We start from the raw sequence: 19,129 nt of genomic DNA on the forward strand, positions 1-19,129 counted from the left end.
TCAAGATGTGTAGTCCCTATCTGTATTCCACACGTAGGTACACGTGCTCCATGTGTATGAGACTGGAAATTCTTTCAAGTAGCATCTGTTGGTTTGCACCTGCACCTTGGATCTCCTTGTGCTCAGTACTGAGTGTATAATGGGAGATGTGGATGAACTGCCTCTTCAGTTCCTTCTCTACCATAAATCCAGTCATGATCCAAAGCAGAGGGGAAGGAGAGCAGGTAGTGGAATGCAGATAGGGACCACGCACCTCCATTTCTTCTTTGAGTGCTGGTCCTTATGTGTGTTCCACAGATGGGTGACTGACAAGCAGTAGTCAAACATCACACTGTGAAGATGCAGGTGGTACAGTTATCTGTAGCACTGCAATTCTAATGGCTGAGTTGGCAGAAGAACCTTGACTCAAAGCATAATGCTTTGTGAAAATGTGGATGGAACTCCAAGCTGCTGCCTCAATTGCTGCTACTGAAGTTGCCTGTGCTCTAGTGAAATGGGCCCTCAGCCTGTTCAGGGGAGGGAAATGTGCTGATAGCAAAGGAAGATACAGCCAGAAATCCATTTAGAGAGGCTCTGAGCAGATATTGTTTGTCCCTGTACTCACTTTGTTATAGCAACAAATAGTGTAGGCCATTTTCTAAATGGTTTCGTTCTTTTAAGGAAGAACACCAGTGCTCATCTGTCATTGAGATAGTGAAGTCTCCTGTTCTCACTGGAGACATAAGGCTTCAGGAAAAATAGCAGTAAGTGAACTGACTGGTCTATGTGGAAACCGGAAATTACATTCAGCATGAACTTTGTATGGAGGTGAAGCGATACCTTCTCTTTATGAAATGTGGGCTCTCATTTCACCCATCCTCCTGGCAAATATAATGGCAACCAGGGAAGGAACCTTTAAGGACAGGTGAAATATCAAGTAGGTGGCCAATGGTTCGACAGGTGGCCCAGTAAGCGTTGAAAGTATGGGACTGAGGTCCCACTGCGGCATTGGCTTCACTGCTGGTGAGAAGGTCCAAGTCAGGCTCTTTAGGAATCTGTTTGTTACAGGATGAGTAAAAATAGAACGCCACCCACCGGAGAGTGGAATGCACAGATTGCTGCTAGGTGGACCTGTGGCAAGCTAATAAAAAGACTGACGATCTTGAGAGTCCGGAGGTGGTTTAAAATAGCAGGAATACTCGCTGGCCCTGATAATAATTAGTTCTGATGCACCCTGGTAGAAAAATGCCTCCATTTGGCTAGGTAAACTTTTCTGGTAGAATCTTTCCTGATATGATTAAGAATACTCTGAATGGCCTCTGAACATGAGTGTTTTAAGTCTGATGCCCATCCAAATACCAAGCTGTGAAGTAAAGAGAGTCCAAGCTGAGATGTCTGATACTGCCATTCTCCTGAGTTAGCAGATCTGGGAAGGGCTGAACTCTGATGAGTTGCTGGATTGACATTTGTAGGAGGTTCAGAAACCAGAATTGTCTGGGACAATTGGTACAGTGAGAATGACTTGTGCTTTGTCATGACTACTCTGTAAAATCTGTAGTAGTAGCGGGACTGGAGGGAAGGCATTCCTCAGGTGGCTTGTCCAGGGAAGGAGGACAGTGCCCCTGGAGTCTAGACTTTGTGCTGCTCTGGAATAATAGACACTGAGCTTCTTGTTTACTTGGAAGGCAAATAAGTCCCAAGATGGCATTCCCCACTAAATGAAAATGTTCAGCACTGAATTGTGTAACTTCCATTCATCACGAGTGGCAAAGTGCCTGCTGAAGTTGTACGCCAATGAGTTCTCAGCACCAGAAAGGTAAGTCAAAAAAATTATTATTGGGTTCCAGATACATCAGAACCGTAAGTTGACTGCCTCTATGTACAGTGAGAGGGATTCTGTCCCTCCTTTTTTGTTTATAAAGAAGACAGTCATCATGTTGTCTGACATTATCTGGACATATCTAGATCACATGAGTGGTAGGAATGCACTGCAGGCCTGTCTGACAGCTCTTAGTTCCAAGAGACTGATGTGTGTCCTGGCCTCTCGAGGTCACCATGTGGCTTGAACCATGTGATTGCCCATGTGGGATCCCAAGCTCATGAGGTATGTATCCATGATTATGATTACATCGGGTGTGGCAGGCAGAAAAGGGACTCCAATGCACATATGCTTTGGATGTGTTCACCAAATGAGATAAGCCCTGATGTTGACAGGGACTGGCATTATGGTGTTCATGCTGTGTCTGTCTGGTGTATATACCAATGTGTTCCAGGCTTATAGACAATGGAGATATAGTCTGGCAAATGGTGTTATGTAAGTGCAGGAGGCTAGGTGATGTAGCAGAGAAAGACCTGGACTGTTATTCAGGGCTTGTGAGTGATTTGGTTTATCACACTGTTCATGGCATGAAATTTGTAGATATGCTCCTGCTGCAGTCAAGTTCAGGGTTGGCTCTATAAAGTCTATGAGTAATGTGGGAGCCAGAGTAGACTTGCCCATATATAGGCAGATCCCCAAGGATGTCAAGAGGCAGAGCAAGGACAAAGTTGCTCTCTGGATGTCCAGACAGAATCTGTCTGTTAGAAGCCAGTTGTCCAGACAGAATCTGTCTGTTAGAAGCAAGTATGTGAAGATGATGCAGCCATTTTGACTCAGTGGAGGCTGCACAGATAAGAAGACCTTAATGAAGACCCTGGGTGCTGCTGCCAGCCCATATAGGTTACCCTGAAATGGTAGTGTTCCTGTCCTAGCAAAAAACCTGAGGAACCATCTGTGGAGTGGGTGAATGTCCACATGAAAGTAAGCTTTTTTCATGTTGAAAGCTGTCTTTTTCTAAGGAGGGATTTATTGATGCCAGTGTAACCATGCAGAATTTTAATTTGGGAATAAAAATATTTACCTGACAGGTTGAGAATGGGCCTCCATCCTCTCTTTTTTGGGGAGGAACTATGTAATACTTGGGGAGTAGAACCCTTTCCGTCAATGCTCTCGGATCCAAGGTGGGAAGGAGCAACAAATATTCTCGTTGGTGGAGATATGCACCTCTCCAAGTCAGCAAAGATAGCACTAGTCGTTGTCGCTGACTGACAAGGAGGGAAGACAGGAGTCATAGTCCTGCTCCCAAAAAGTAAGGACAAAGGAAATACTAAGCTACATTAACTAGGAGAATACAGTAGAACCTCAGTTACGAACACCAGAGTTACAAACTCACTGTTCAACCACACACCTCATTTGGAACCGAAGTACGCAATCAGGCAGCAGAGACACACACACACAAAGTAAATATAACACAGTACTGTGTTACATGTAAACTACTAAAAAAAATAAAGGGAAAGAAGCATTTTTCTTCTGCATAGTAAAGTTTCAAAGCTGTATTAAGTCAATGTTCAGTTGTAAACTTTTGAAACAATAACCATAAAGTTTTGTTCAGAGTTATGAACGTTTCAGAGTTATGAACAACCTCCATTCCCGAGGTGTTTGTAACTATGAGGTTCTACTGTACTATAAAACCATGATAAAATCACTATCAAACTATGTACAATTATATTTACAGGGACAAAGACAGTACGAGGATAACTCCAGACACAGAGGATTGTGATTCAGGCCATAAAGCGGTAAGAAGGAATTGGAGAGAGAGCTGGTCTGCATCTCCCCTTATACTGTTGGTACTGAGCATGAGGAGATCAAGGGGGCATGCAAAGACCAACGGACACTACTTGCAGAATTACCAGTCTTGGGCGTATGGTGCATGTGTGCACCCATGTTTGGAATACAGATAAGGACCAGCACTCAAAGAAGAATCTGTAGTTATTTGTATATTAAACTCCTCCTCATCTTCTCAGTGTGGAGTTGAAGGGGTTAGGGTTTCCTTGCTGGTGCACAGCAGGCCACCTTTTCCCCACACTAGGCTGGTCTGCTGTGAGGCCACCATCCAAAATCCTGATGGCAACAGATATTTTTGGGTGGACATAGTGTTAAATGTTTAGTCGGGCAGAAGAAAAGAACTATATGCAACTTACCTGCTTCAAAACAGTCATACTTTGTTCTGAATTAGAGATCAAGGCAAAATATATGAATACATAAGCCTAGACATTGCAGAAGTCAGCCAGATTTAAGAAGAATGGCTACTTATGTGCAAACATATACCTGAAACAATGTTCCTCCTCTGATGGGCTAATAAGCCATTTTCTATTTTTGATTGTACTGTCACTGTTTCTCATTTACACAATAAACTGGAACCACACATTATGTGCCACCACAAAAAATTAATTATTTGAAAGGAGAAACTTGGAAATCACTGGTGTGGATGGGTTTATGTACCATCATCAAGTACAATACTGACTACTAAATAGTGCCACAAACCAGTTTACATGGTAATTCTTAGTCAAGCAATTACTTACAGTACTTTGCTATTTAACATTCCTAGAAAGAATGCTAGTAATTCCATGATCCACCAGCATTGGGAGGAGTCATGTCTTGAAAGCACAGACATCCGCTCTTTGGATTAATATTTTAAAATATCTGCCTCCACTAAAGCGGTGAGGAAATACTAAGTGCGTTGGGCTGTGATTTAGTTTAAGCAGACCAATGTCCCTCTTCTAAAGAACCCCCAAAGGTGCCAAACCTGCACTAACCGTGAGGGGTTGCTCTGGAGCATGTTGACATACAACCCAATGAGAACATGTTCATCGGCCAGCCTGTCTGCAACATCGAGGCTGTACTGTAACCTGAAACAGGGTTGGGGGGAAAAAGGGTATGATCCGGACAGACAGAGAGAAATAAACAGAAAAAGCAGGAGCAAGTAAGACTATGAAATGGGAATTTAAGATTCTTAGAAAAAACTAAAGTGTTGAAAACTCTTATTTACTCTAGTTGCTTAAAATGGTACAACTCAACTTGATCAGACAACCGATTCAAGATGGGGAGAACCTGCTAGAAGATGCATACATAACACCTTCAACTCTTGTTGAAATCAATGGGAGCTGAAGAAGCTACAGCATCATGCAGGATCATACCATGTTAGTCCTATAAAGAAAATTACTTTAAAAATAGTATAGATTATGAAGTTTGCCAATTTTAATATATATAATATACATTAGATGGATAATAAAAGTAATATATGCAGTATATTTATATATATATATACATGCATAATTAACAAATTATTTGGAGGTGTCAGATCAAGATAATATGTATATAAATATATATATTTAAACAAAGCCTACTTAATTCAGTGGGTTAGTTAGGTTATAGAGGCACTGTAATTTTCTTGTGGAAAAAATTGTATAGACTATATTAAAAAGCAGGGGAAAGACAGAAGAACTTTTTCTGTAGTTGTGTTAGCACAAGCTACCAACATACACTCTTTAACTTACCCTTTGCCTTTCAAGAAAGCTGGAGCAGCCCTAGCCAGCAATTTGTTCTGCTCTACTTCATTATTCTTGTAAGGAGAGCTAGTTAATAAGATAGGAAAACTAAGAAGAGGATAAATGATGATTGCAGTTCATTAAAGAACAGAGTTCAGGGAAATTCATACAGTACCCTTGAACTGAACCATAATTTAGGCAGGTTCTAAAGAGTTTTGAAAAAAGAAATCTGACCAAAGGCAAAATTGAGATTTAGAACTTTACCACCATGGAATTCATGGAATTTTGCTTGGCCAGAAGCTTGTTGAAATTCTTCCCCCTCTAAACTATACCTCCAACAAGGGAAGAACCAAACAAAACAAACTTCAACCAAAAATGGTTGTTTGGAGGCAGGTGTAGTTTCAGGTGAGGCTTGAGCTATGTACTTGATGCTAAAGCTTAGCATGCCAAGCCTTTTCATCAAACGAGGAAAACTTCTCTACAATGGCTAGGGTATTTCTGGGACGATTCCTGTTAAATTAACTTTCCTCTTTATTTGCCGTTATATGTGGAGCTCAATGTAGAAGCAACCAAGGAAGTGTCTACATCTAATTGAATCTGTCCTCCTGTGGGGTAGGCTCTAATTTAATTTTTAAGAAGTACTATGTTCTTTTTCTGCCCTCAAATATATTCGTTGTTTTTCATTGCATTCCATTTGTCAGTCACGCTTTCTTTTTAGGTTTAAATATTTAAAGACGCACAGTAATTTCCTGATGCTGAAATACATGAGTGACTGTGGAAGAAAAGAAGATATTGGATAAAAATGAAGAGATATAAATCTTAGTTTGTCTCTCACGCTGTTGCATTTTTGTGGAAGTTATTTCATTTCCCTCTCCATTTTAATCATTTACCAATCTTCTTTGTGGTCTGACTACTAACATCCAGGCATCTTCACACCAAAGACACAGATGCCTCTGTGTGCTACTCAAAGGATCAGCTGCTTATGATGCATCTGAGTAGACTAGGTTTTGATGATCTGGTGAGTAAAAATATCAACTGTATGACAAATTAATCATTCCCTGAGGCTGGTCTCATCCTACTCTATCATCACTCTAGTAGCTTCCATAAAGAAGTTTAGGTCATCATTCATCAGTACTGTTTTCAAAGGATTACACTGAAGGAGTGGCCCCAAAGACCCTAACTTCATAGCTTTATTACAGTCTGAATGGGATCTAGATTAAGTCATTTGTGGACAGCAGGAAAGCTGCTTGCTATCTACCTATGTTTTTATACGATGCCCATAATTGGTATTTATAAAGAACAAAACATCATAATGGCCATACTGGGTCAGACCAATGGCTCATCTAGCCCAATATCCTGCCTTCCGACAGTTGCCAATGCCAGATGCTGCAAAGGGAATGAACAGAACAGGGTAATCATCAAGTGATCCATCCCGTCATCCAGTCCCAGCACCTGCCAGTGACAGGCTTAGGGACATCCAGAGCATGGGGTTGCATCCCTGTCCATTTTGGCTAAGAGCCATGGATGGACCTAACCTCCATGAACATATGTAAATTCTTTTTTTAATCCAGTTATAGTTTTGGCCTTCCCAACATCCCCTGGCAACGAGTTCCACAGGCTGACTGAACCCTTCCGAGGTTCTGAAAGAGAGCTAACTGTAATTACTATTTTTATTAGAAACATCTAGTAGAACATCTGAAGTGAACCTTTTAGGGCCAAACTTTCAGCTCCAGATTCCAATTATGAGTGCCCACTACTGGTTGCACAACTGATTCTGCCTACAAAAGTGAGCTTATACCCACCTAGTAGAACATTTGCAATGGCGGTGACTGATATTGCTAGAGAAGACCCTGACTCTCTTTTTATCCTTCTGGTGGGAGTAACCCTGGGCAAAGCAAACCTATAGCTCGTCTTGCAAAATTCTACTGACCTAGTTGCCAGGGGTGATTTCTAGCCATAAAATGAAGACATGACTTCTCTGTACAATGCATCTGTTTAGATGACAAAAAGATACTTTTAAAAATCAAGTTAGCTAATATGGTTTGAAGCACCTTCAATGGTGATATTCTGTGCTTTGTCACTAAGCGATGTAGCACAAAACTTGCAGCACAGGGTGGCTTGAAGCTAGCTTTGTTATCTCCTAAAAGTGGACTGCTCCAGGGGCTAGAGAAGCGTCCAGTGCAACTTACACACCCATGGGGGAGGTCTGTCTAAGTCACAGCAGCCTGTCCCTCACCACAGCACTGATGAAAATCTCTGCAGTGCTACATGCTGCAGCCCCTCACTCAATGACCTCCCTACCCAGGACTTGCAAGAGAGTCCACAGAAAACTTTTTAATTTAGATTGTCATCCATATGGAAGAATAATGTTTAAAAAAGCACTACATAGTTCTCCAAAAGAACATAAGAACTAGCCATATTGGGACAGATCTATGGTCCATCTAGCCCAGTATCCTGTCTTCTGAAAGTGGTCAATGCCAGGTGCATCAGACCCTGTCTACACTTACCTCCGGGATTCGGCGGCAGTCGATAGGAGTTATGCAAGCTACGCAAAAAACTTGCGTAACTCCCATTGACTTCTCTGCTCCTCTTCTGCGCGTCATCTTCACTGCACTGCGCCGAGGGGAACCGCATTCCCGTTGATGCAGCGCTACGCCACTTGTGAAGGTGGTCTTAATACGTCGATTTCTGGATCGACTGAGTGGGTCTTCACTGACCGCTCAGTTGATCCAGAGCAATTGGCCTTCGCAACATCCTCTGGCAAGGAGTTTCACAGGTTGACTGTACGTTGTGTGAAGAAATACTTTCTTTTGTTTGTTTTAAACTTGCTGCCTATTAATTTCATTTGCTGATCCCTAGCTTTTGTGTTATGAGAAGGAGTAAATAACACTTCCTTATTTACTTTCTCCACACCAGTCATCATTTTATAGAGTTTATCATATCCCCCCCTTAGCTGTCTCTTTTCCAAGCTGAAAAGTCCAAGTCTTATTAATCTCTCCTCAAATGGAAGCTGTTCCATACCTCTAATCATTTTTGTTGCCCTCTTCTGTACCTTTTCCAATTCCAATAAATCTTTTTTGAGATGGGGTGACCAGATCTGCATGCAGTATTCAAGAAGTGGGTGCACCATGGATTTATAAAGAGACAATACGATATTTCTGTGTTATGGTCTATCCCTTTCCTAGTAATTCCCAACATTGTTAGCTTTTTTTGATTGCTGCTGCACACTGAGTGGATGTTTCCAAAGAAGTATCCACAATGACTCCAAAATCTCTTTCTTGAGTTCCAGCAGCTAATTTAGACCCCATTATTTTATATATATAGTTGGGATTGTTTCCCAATGTGCTTTACTTTGCATTGATCAATATTGAATTTATTTGCCAGCTTTTTGTCTAGTCACCAAGTTTTGTGAAACTCCTTTTTAACTATTCACAGTCTGCTTTGGACTTAACTATCTTAAGTAGCTTTGTATCATCTGCAAATTTTGCCACCTCTCTTTTTAACCCCTTTTTGCACTTGTCAAAAGCTTTCTGAAAATGTAAGTAAACTATAGTCACAGGATCACCCTTTGTCCACATGCTTGTTGACCCCCTTAAAGAATTCTAGTAGATTGATGAGGCATGATTTCCCTTTACAAAAAACATGTTGACTCTTCCTCAACAAATTGTGTACATCTATGTGTCAGATGATTCTGTTCTTTATTATAGTTTCAACCAATTTGCCTGACATTGAAATTAGTCTTACCGGCCTGTAATTGCTGGAATCGCCTCTAGAGCCTTTTTAAAAAATTGGCATCACATTAGCTATCCTCCAGTCATCTGGTACAGAAGCTGATTTAAATGACTGCAGAACTACTAACTGTGGTATGTAGCCAGTTTCACATTTGAGTTCCTTCAGAACTCTTGGGTGGACACCATCTGGTCATGGTGACTTATTACTGTTTAATTTATCAGTTTGTTCCAAAACCTCATGTAATGCACCTCATCTAGAACAGTTCCTCAGATTTGTGATCTAAAAAGAATAGCTCTGGTTTGGAAATCTCCCTCACATCCTCAGCCATGAAGACTGATGTAAAGAATTAATTTAGTTTCTCCTCAATAGCTTTATCTGGAGTACTCCTTTAGCATCTTGATCATCCAGTCACCCCACTGGTTGTTTAGCAGGCTTCCTGCTTCTGATGTACTTAAAACAAGAGCCTTTTAGGGACAAACTTTCAGCTTCAGCTTCCAGTTCTGAATGCCCACTATTGGGTGCACAACTGATTCTGCCTACAAAAGTGAGCTTACACTCATTTTCCATGGAGAAATTGGGCAGCTGGATGCTCAGCTACATGATTCATAAGCCAGATGTGGGATTCACAAACACAAAACATGTGTTTTGCATGTGCAAAAATGGGTAAGTAAACATAACTTCATGCTGTGGGGGATACATTCACAAGTGCTGAAATGCTAAATTACCCCAGCTGACTATGGTCTCCTAGGGACCTTATATCAGTTCAGACAGGCAAAGTGCAGGTGAACTCCACTTCACCTCCAACATATCTCCTTCTGCCTCCACCAGGATCCAGAGAGGCAACTGGCAAAGGCACAAGTTATGTCATTTTACATTAGGTTAGAGCTCCCCTATCCCAGCAGAATTCTCAGCTGGCCAGCTAGAGCCAGATTCTGCCATTTTGTGCCCCCTTGCCCAGTACAAAGTGGCCAGAAGATAGGGAGAGAACCTGTTTATAGCCAGTTAATGTCTGGTCCTGCAAACACAAAGACACTCCGAAAATGTGCATATTTGCAAGAGTGAAGTTACTCATATGTTTATGTGTTTGCACCAAAAGGCCAATGGTTTCCCATGCATGTGAGTTTTACACAACAATGATTAAAAAAAAAATTTGTAAAAATAAGAAAATGTATTTGCAAAACCACAAATAATGGCTGTAAAGGGTAAAGCTCAAGGGTAAAAGCAAACCAAACGTCTAAATCTTTTGTTTTTAAATTGACTAGATTTCAAGCTGATTGTGTTTCCCCTCTTATTACACAATCACATATATTTATCAAACAGTACTATACACCACACAATCTTTCTATTGCTTTCCATTCATCTTGAAAGGATTATGTTCTGTGCTGCATATGGTAGGCAAATATAGGACCTAGACATCCTCTCATCTATATATCTATTGAGAGAGATGAGAGGATATCGAAGATATGTATTTATCTAACATAGATATCTTAGTACACAGTACATATATATAGCCACAGATCCACACACATTTCAACTCTCTTATTTGTTCATATACATTTAGTAGAAAATAGGCAGCACAGGGTATGTTTGTGTGAAGAAGCAGGAGCATCAATGGAAGTTGTGAATTTCCAGTAAATATATACGTGACTGAGAACTCCAGCATACTGTACATTACAAAGTATAACTAAGAACAGCAACTACATAAATAGAATTTCTTTAGAGAGGAAAATGAGTTACCAAAGAATGATTTTCCACAAAATGAGGGGGTAAAACCTCCAATTCTGAGCAGAAGTCACTTCCTAACTGATCTCACATCTACACAGAGGGTACCACTTTTAGGTTGTATTTAGCTGTATACACAATCATAACTTTCCATCAGCAGGCTGACTGTTGGTCAATGTAAGGAAAGAGGATTCCCACCTTGCTCTGAATAGAACATATAAAGACTGTATATAGTTCAAGTTACCAAACCCACAAAAGGAAGTAACTTAGACGTCAACAATAACCAATATACCTTTGCATAACCTTTGTGTGTGCACATGTCCACATTTGACCTTATCTGCCTCAATTCCTTCTGCCCAGAGGGACTATCCAACAACTTTTATTTCCCGTCTGGAGTTAACAAGAGGCACCTGCTACTATGCCTCAACAGTAATTACCCTGTGACTTCATACAGGTTTTGGGCAACTGATATCACCATGAAAAATTTTAGTCTGACACACATTTGCAGCCAATTTAAAGAAAATCATAATGTGTTGACTAGCTCCTATTCACTCCAGTCCTAGTTTTTTAAAGAAGGAACAACTTATTGGGGAAAAAATGTAGTTAAAAATCATTCTGGTACTTTCCCCTTCCCCAAGCCCTGTACATTGATAATTCCAGGGAAACAGATACATACAGAGAAAGAAAAGAGCTATTGCATCCATCACCATGGGATCTGAACACCTTGGATCAGCACTGATTGACCACAGATAGAGTGCAGAGCTACCCAAAAGAAAAAATTACATTTTAATTAAGTTGGAGCAGTGTTTAAAGTTATCCACCCTGAATGGACAATAGGCTCTGTAATTCCCAATTTACTTCTTTTTACACTAGGTCAGATATTTAGTTCATTGAATTTACAAGTGTATCGGCTACTGTACATTAACATTTCCCTGATTACTGCACTACAAATGAAGCCACTAAATTGTTTTGCAGCCCCCTAGATAGCCCCAGATCACAAAGAAAGAACATTAGCCAAGCAAGAAAAATACAGGACTTGTGGTTTTAATTATTTGTAAGCTGGCAGCACAACTAATGACTAAATTTGGTATCAGATGGTCACAGATTTTTGCTTGGTTATTTGTTTCCTGTTTTAAAAATATGGTATTTGAATGTGGCTCTTGCACTGCACAAAGAAGAGTAAAAAAATTAGCTGAGCACAGGATATTTTTGATACCACCAGTGGTGCTGTTTGTAGCTATAAAATGTACCTTATGTCTCTTATGGCAGATTTCACAGCTGGCATAAGGCCTTTCCCAGCTGTTGTTCTCACCTGGCCATTGTGACCCAAACTAGGGTGGTTTAAATGATCAAGGAGAAGCAGTGAAATCTTAGAGGGGCTTTTGTTCTGGTGTTGCTTTGAAAAATTAACAAACATATTAGGTGAAAACAGGTTGAATCTAAAGCCTGAATCTGAACACCGCTGCATGTTGGGAAAGCTTATGGGTTATGGATCTAAACTTTGTGGCTTGATCCCATCTCAAATAGCAGACAATGAAAAACATCCATTTTATCTTTCAGATGTTCTTCATATTTTTTCTTTAACAAAGGTTTGCTCCTTCCCAGTCCATTTTTCTCTATTTCCTTTAATCCCAGTTAGGATGACATAGTGCTGAATGTATGATGCCACATTCATTTCCATAAGGAAAGAACTTTGATGTCATCATGCACTCAGGAATATAGATGCACTGCTAGATGGTGCAAACCAAGAAGCTGCTTGTGAAGGAGAATGCTTGCATACTAATACAAATATCCGAAATAATTGCAAAGGGAATACTGAAAATCATAGAATCATAGAAAATTAGGGTTGGAAGGGACCTTAGGAGGTCATATAGTCCAACCCCTGCTCAAAGCAGGACCAACCCCAACTAAATCATCCCAGTCAGGGCTTTGTCAAGCTAGGCCCTAAAAACCTCTAAGGATGGAGATTCCACCACTGCCTTCGGTAATCCATTCCAGTGCTTCACCACCCCCCTAGTGAAAAAAGTTTTTCTTAATATCCAACCTAGACCTTCCCCACTGCAACTTGAGACCAATGCTCAAGTTGTAATGTAAATTGCCTTTTGTAAAAATGTTCTATTTTTGAAAATCTTCTCTCAGAATTACCTAAACTGTCTGAACCAGACCACAAAACACATTAAAGTGACTGCAAATTGTACCCTGTGGAAAAAAAAAGCCAGGATAGCTTTTAGGGTTATTATGTTCAACTAGAGATTCAATGATGATTTTGTACAATTTTGATTGCAACATGAATCACTAACTATTTAGTATTAAGCTGGGAGATTTGCAAACAGAATTGTCAAAAACCTGTTTTTATGATGAATAATTGGAAAAACTTCCCCTAATGAGGACTGATTTTACCAGGATCCTAAGAGAATGAGTGAAAACACTATCACTGGTCTAATATGGATTGAGGAACATGGTATTTAGAAAAGCAGTGTCTCAGCACCAATACTTTCTCACTGAAAAATGATGCTCAAGGACTGATTCAGAAAATAATAGAGGTGGCTATACTCCACAGAAAACAACTTGAGAGACTGGTCTTGCTCAGTTGCACCACTTCCTTCTTTTGCACCAAATGAAACAGAAGCCTCGTTCAGATTGTTAAGATGAGCAGGAAGGCGAAGAATGGTGTGGTGATCAAGCATCTGGGTCTGACCCAAAGCTCAGTGACTTCAGTGAAAAGACTCCCATTGACTTAACTGGGATTTTGATCAGGCCCTTCGTGGACCAATTTGACAAGGAATGCAAAGTACTCCTGTTAAGTGCAATGTGTGGGTGGGGGGTGGGAGGGATGGAAAGGTATTACTGAATTGATCCAAAGCGATCACTTGTCAGCAAAAACCATGGAAGAGGAAGAACAGGCTCATAATCAAACTTGGAAGAGTTTTCAACTTATTATATCTTCTCTTTCAGGCTCCTGTTGAGTGTGGAAAAACAGAGGTATACACGGAATATGTAAATTTAAAGGTGTGCAGGTCTGTTTAGACAAAAAATACATATAGTATATATTGCTATGTAAAATTATTAAAACATTTGAAAGATTTGTGCTGTGCAAAGTCTAAGGCCAGTGTGAAGTTTAATCAAAGTCTAATTAAGACCACATAAGTCCACTATCCCTACAGAATCCTCCTTTAAGAATATCTTTAGATAATTTAGCAGAATTACTAATGATTTAGTGCATCAGCTACTGAACTACAGCAATTAGTGGTTTAGTGCTCTCATACTGACCGTGAATTGTTGTGAAGCTGATTTACATACAGCTTTATAAGAGAATGCTCATCAGCTACAGGACTGGCTATATTTATACCCTCAAGTAACCTGAATAATTCAAACAATGAAACCTCGTTAATATCCTACGCAAATACCCAACACAGCATGCTGACAGTGGATTCAGTGCGTTCAATTCACAACCATTTTAGATAGAACACTGGTATTTTTTAAAACAAAATAAAAATGTGTGTGTCAAGTGAATTAGGGTTGGAAACAAAAATAATTAGAACAAGCTGCAGTGAACTCAAACAAATCACTGGGGTGATAAAACAAAAAGTGAAAAGAGGCTTAATATATATTATTTACCATTCCAGGGCATTGATTGTTAACCCTAAAATAACCAGGAATTTCCCTGGCATCACAAGAACATTTCCTAATGGAAAGATGCCATATTACCCACCTACCAGAAGGTCTGTCTATCTAGAGCTCTGGCTTTTTAAAATTCCTCATGTCCTGCATTGATATGTCTTGATTTAATGAAAAAAGGACACTCGCCTCCTCTAGGAGAATAGGAATTCTAAAGGACCAGAAATGTACCTTCATTTGATCCTGACAATTAAAGTCAATGACTTGAAATAACAAAGAAACTCAAGCAAAAAACATTAGTATTTTTTCTGTGTCAATACCACTGTAAATATTGTAACTAAATGTTATCTATTGGGTGCCTGTCAAGCTAGTAAGTACACTGTGCTGCTGACTGAGCATTGTGATTTCTTGCTGGCTGCATATATTTTAATAACGATGGTAGTTTATAGGTATCAAAAAGTTAATTATTAAGGGAGCAAAACAGCTTTATTCTTGAGACTATATTGCAGTGTGGTGTACTATGGCTTTGTTTCCAGTCCTGAAAGAATAACCATGAATCCCCATATTACCAAGATTATAGATGGCAATTTTAGGTCTCTGAAGCACTGAAACAAAGCAAGAGCAACTCAATCAGATCCAGCCAAAGGTTACACTATGCTTACCTTCTTCATTACAGCGAGGAGTCCTTTTCCTGCCACTTTCCTGACTGACCATTTACTTATAGATTTTTTTCTGTAGATTATGTAATTGGTAGCAAATGCTGCAAATATATTTTGGCTGCTTGGGCATGTAAATGTGTATAAAGTTGCATACCCCTTTTCTCTAGGATTGATGTTTTTAGACCATTCTTTTTCTGCTTTGTTTGCTAAAGGGCCATCCTATTTCAAGATGCTTCTTTCTTTGTTGTAGCCTTTAATGATTCTCTGATTTGTTTAACAGGTCAAGGAATGTCTCACCATCTTTCCAAACAGTGACTTAACATGGTCCTGGCCTCTACTGGCTGGATGAGTGGGACAACTTGAAGTCACTACCATATTTGCAGAGCAGTACCAATAGTCAAACTACATCTCTGGGCCTTAGGAGGGTTCAGTCAATATGTATCTGCAGTTTTATTCCATTTGGTATTATTCTGTATTGCAAGGCTGTGCAGTGAATACTATAAATGAATTTATGAATCTACACTGAGCTGCAAAGTTCAGATCTGGATTTGAACTTCCCCACTGTTCAGGGATCTTTGTCCCAGGTGATTTTGACTCAAGTCCATCTCTAGTTAATACCAAGTAAAAGAAAGATATTCATGTATCCTAAATGTACTCTCTCTATATTACATTAAAATTACTCTGGCCAACTTTTATAAAGTCCACACAAAATTTGAAATGCTAGCTAGATTGTTTGTGAAATGTAGTAAAAATGCAAGGAATTTTTTTTCTTCCACTTATCCCCCCAAAGAGTTTCTGTGATATGGATTAGAACACCAAACTCATTTCCATTTCTGACATGGCTGAAGTTTTAACTCAAGTCCCCAGAGATGACAAGTTAATATATAAATATATTATAAATATATTAACTTGTTAACCCAATGCACATTCTCACAACCAAAGTTCTACTCCCTGCCCACCACTGCCAAATAACTTAGGATCTGTGACTCAATTTTCAAACATCAACATTTAAATCAGGGTGCCCAATTGTGCATTTGAGCACTTACAATGAGAATTAGGCACTCAAACATGTACTGTAGCATCCCAACTGCCCATTTAAGCATGCCAACGTAAAACTGGGTGCCTAAATTCAGTGGCATGCATTTAAAACGTGGACTCCCCTCTGAATAACAAACTCAATCCACAAAAGGCTGGGATATTTCTGAGACAGCGTTCTACTGACATTTTCATTGAACAGAATGCAAAGAACCTATAAAGCAGGGATTTATTTTCCATCCAGGTGAGTTGTTTTAAAATAAGGAATGATGAGTACTCACCTTCTGTTTGTGAAAGTATTTCCTGAGGGAACAGAGTGGGAGAATAGTGTGTCATTCATGCTGGTTACAGGTCTAGGAGGCCTAAAAGAAGGCAAAATAGCTAAGCATATTTTATTTGTATTTAACAAACCATCAGCAACAGTATTTACACATAGAGATTAATGATATTGCTCCAAACTAAAAGGTTATTTGGTTTCTTTAAACAGGGGATAAAAAGCCACAACAGGATCAAGAACTAGATGAACATCAGGTTTTTATATGTTCTAAGGCACGTTTTGAGCAATTTGCTTGATTCTTTTTCCTACTCAGGCAAAATAATTTATTGGGCAGCATTTTTATCAAGCCCACTAAAATGTCCCATAAAATACAATTAGTACAAAAATGGTGGACCTCTATCAATGGCCTTTAAAATCTGTACATACACATCTTTGACTATAAATTAATGTACTGTAACTGCTTTAAAGGGATGCTGTCAACTTTAAAAAAATGACTTGACATTGTTTACTGACTGACTATTACTTACTATTGTTACTGAAACTGAGATTAGAGAAAAATATTTTCCTCATCTTTTTTCAGTTTGTTTAGCTTAGGGCATTTGACAGCCCTCTGTGTATAGCCTGTTTTGCTGTTTCGTTTGCATAGACATTTTCTCTTACATTTATGCGGGTTTTTCATACAATAAGGAAGCAGAGAAAAACATTTAGAAAAAAACATGAACATGTAATTTTAAAATCACAGAGGTCAGCAGGGGGATTCTGGGGCAGGTGTAGTCCCTGAAGCTATATTTAACTTGAGTTTTAAATTGACTAGATTTCACGTGGATAATGTCCCTTTCAGTTTTGTGACAATTCCATCTCACTTTGTCTAAGAAGTGTGGACAGGAGAAACATTATACAACTAGTCATATTATTCTATTTCTGGTTTTATAGTCATTAGAAATACACAACCCCTCAAAATCTGCCCTGACAATTCTGAAGGGATAACTTGGAGTCTCTGTCCATTACCATGGAAATACTATATAGAACAAAACAGTTTAAAATTAAATTTATTCTTTTTCATGTTGTTTCCTTACAGAGAGATGCGTTTTTTGCCCTAACCCTGTGATTAGTGACCCACGTTCCGGAGTGAGATACTGAATTCCAGGTCTGATTGTTGACTTCACTGGGGCCAGGATTTTACCCCTGGCCCTTAATCTTTTTGTACTTTTTGTTTCTTTCTCTATGGGAAAAATTATACTTCCTTACAGGGTTGTCAGATGCATCAATTTTCTCAAGTAATGATATTGATTTTTCTTTTAGAGTGCCAATTGTGTATTTCAAATTTAAAATGAGACACATGGAATAAAGTAGGATCCTGAACCATCACTTCAGTAAAACTCTTTTCGTTTAGAGATGTGATGTCTCAAACATTAAAAAAATCCATTGTGTACAGAGGGATATTATCTTTATTATGTGTATTTCAGTAGTGTCTGGGAACCTCCGTGATAGATCAGTGCTAGGCGCTGTACATACACATAACAAAAAGACTATCCCTACCTCCAAAGAGTTCATCATTTACATTGTGTCAATCAACCAATCAAAATTATAAATCACTGATGGAAGGCTGTAGCTACTAATCCATGAATAGCAAAGATCTTTCTTAAAAATGATTTCTGAAAAATAATCTAATTTTATTTAATTGGTAAGATACTAACTGCGTGGGAATTTTAAACTGGAAATTTATATGGTGCCAACGAATAGCAGTATTAGTTAGCTTTTCACGTTAGCTACATGATATTTATATATGCTCTGAATTTTAATTTTTATCTGGATAATGAAATCACTGGATTATTCAAACATTATTATTTGGTGCTGGACTCTGCTAAACATTCTGTGATCAACAATGAAGATGTAATAAGATCTATTACAAGTTTTTCTTTCCCTCCAAGAAATGTACCAAAGGAGAATAAAATACTTACCACGTATCTCTTTTGCAGCCAAAATGAAATTGAAAAAACAGACCATTAATGAAGATGGCATTTTGAAATGTATATGGATAAAAACAGGCCATTGTTTGTTTGTCAGTTCTGACATCAATACAACTGGCATTGAAACCAATTCAGGCTTTGCCACGATGAGCTTCTTAAAGCTACTGCCCCCCACTCAGCTGAGTATTTGTCATCACTTTTCTCAAGTTCAGCTTTAACAGCATGTGTTTGTTTAAATACACAAATCAGATATTTGGTGTGATAGAGCTGTGTATAGCAGACCTTTGAGAAAAATCAAGGACCAATTCTAATCTCAGATGCATATTTTTTAGCTCTGCAGCTGATTATGGGATTTACAACTCCCTGAGTATACACAGGTTGACCCATGAACGTGGAAGAGTCTTATACCAAAAAACTAATACAAGTCATATTCGCTGAAATGTCTCAGTCAAAAAAATGCTGAAAAAATCCAAACATTTCATTTCAACATTTTCAAAATGAAATGTTTTGATTTGAAATGACTTTTGATTTTGAAATTTACTATAATTTCATTTTTAAACGATAATTTTGGGTTGAACAAAATATTTTATTTGACCCAAAATATTTTTGTTTACTTTTTGGTACTTAGAGGAAACAAACAAACAAAACCAAACAAACATCCATCTGATAGTCACACAGCTTTATATCTAGGCTTGAAAGGATTAGATTTTTATTGGTAAACCTTGTTAAACATTAATTTTACTATATACATACTAACCAACATAAATATT

The 19,129-nt window shown here is 38.9% G+C and overlaps 1 protein-coding gene across 1 annotated transcript in view; it reads right to left on the minus strand.

Annotated features, from left to right (window-relative positions):
- Positions 1–19,129, minus strand: part of DTNA (dystrobrevin alpha) — a 307,279-nt gene that overhangs the window by 47,659 nt on the left and 240,491 nt on the right. The window contains exons 10-13 of the mRNA XM_067553817.1: positions 16,394–16,474; positions 14,071–14,160; positions 5,356–5,433; positions 4,615–4,707 (exon numbers count right to left, since the gene is read on the minus strand). Coding sequence (XP_067409918.1) covers positions 4,615–4,707; positions 5,356–5,433; positions 14,071–14,160; positions 16,394–16,474 — 342 coding nt within the window. The remainder of the gene's footprint in view (positions 1–4,614; positions 4,708–5,355; positions 5,434–14,070; positions 14,161–16,393; positions 16,475–19,129) is intronic.

The sequence above is a fragment of the Emydura macquarii genome, unplaced genomic scaffold (assembly GCF_026122565.2).
Source record: "Emydura macquarii macquarii isolate MOO-44397 ecotype Brisbane River unplaced genomic scaffold, CSIRO-AGI_Emac_v2 contig_1477, whole genome shotgun sequence".
Taxonomy (NCBI): Eukaryota; Metazoa; Chordata; order Testudines; family Chelidae; genus Emydura; species Emydura macquarii.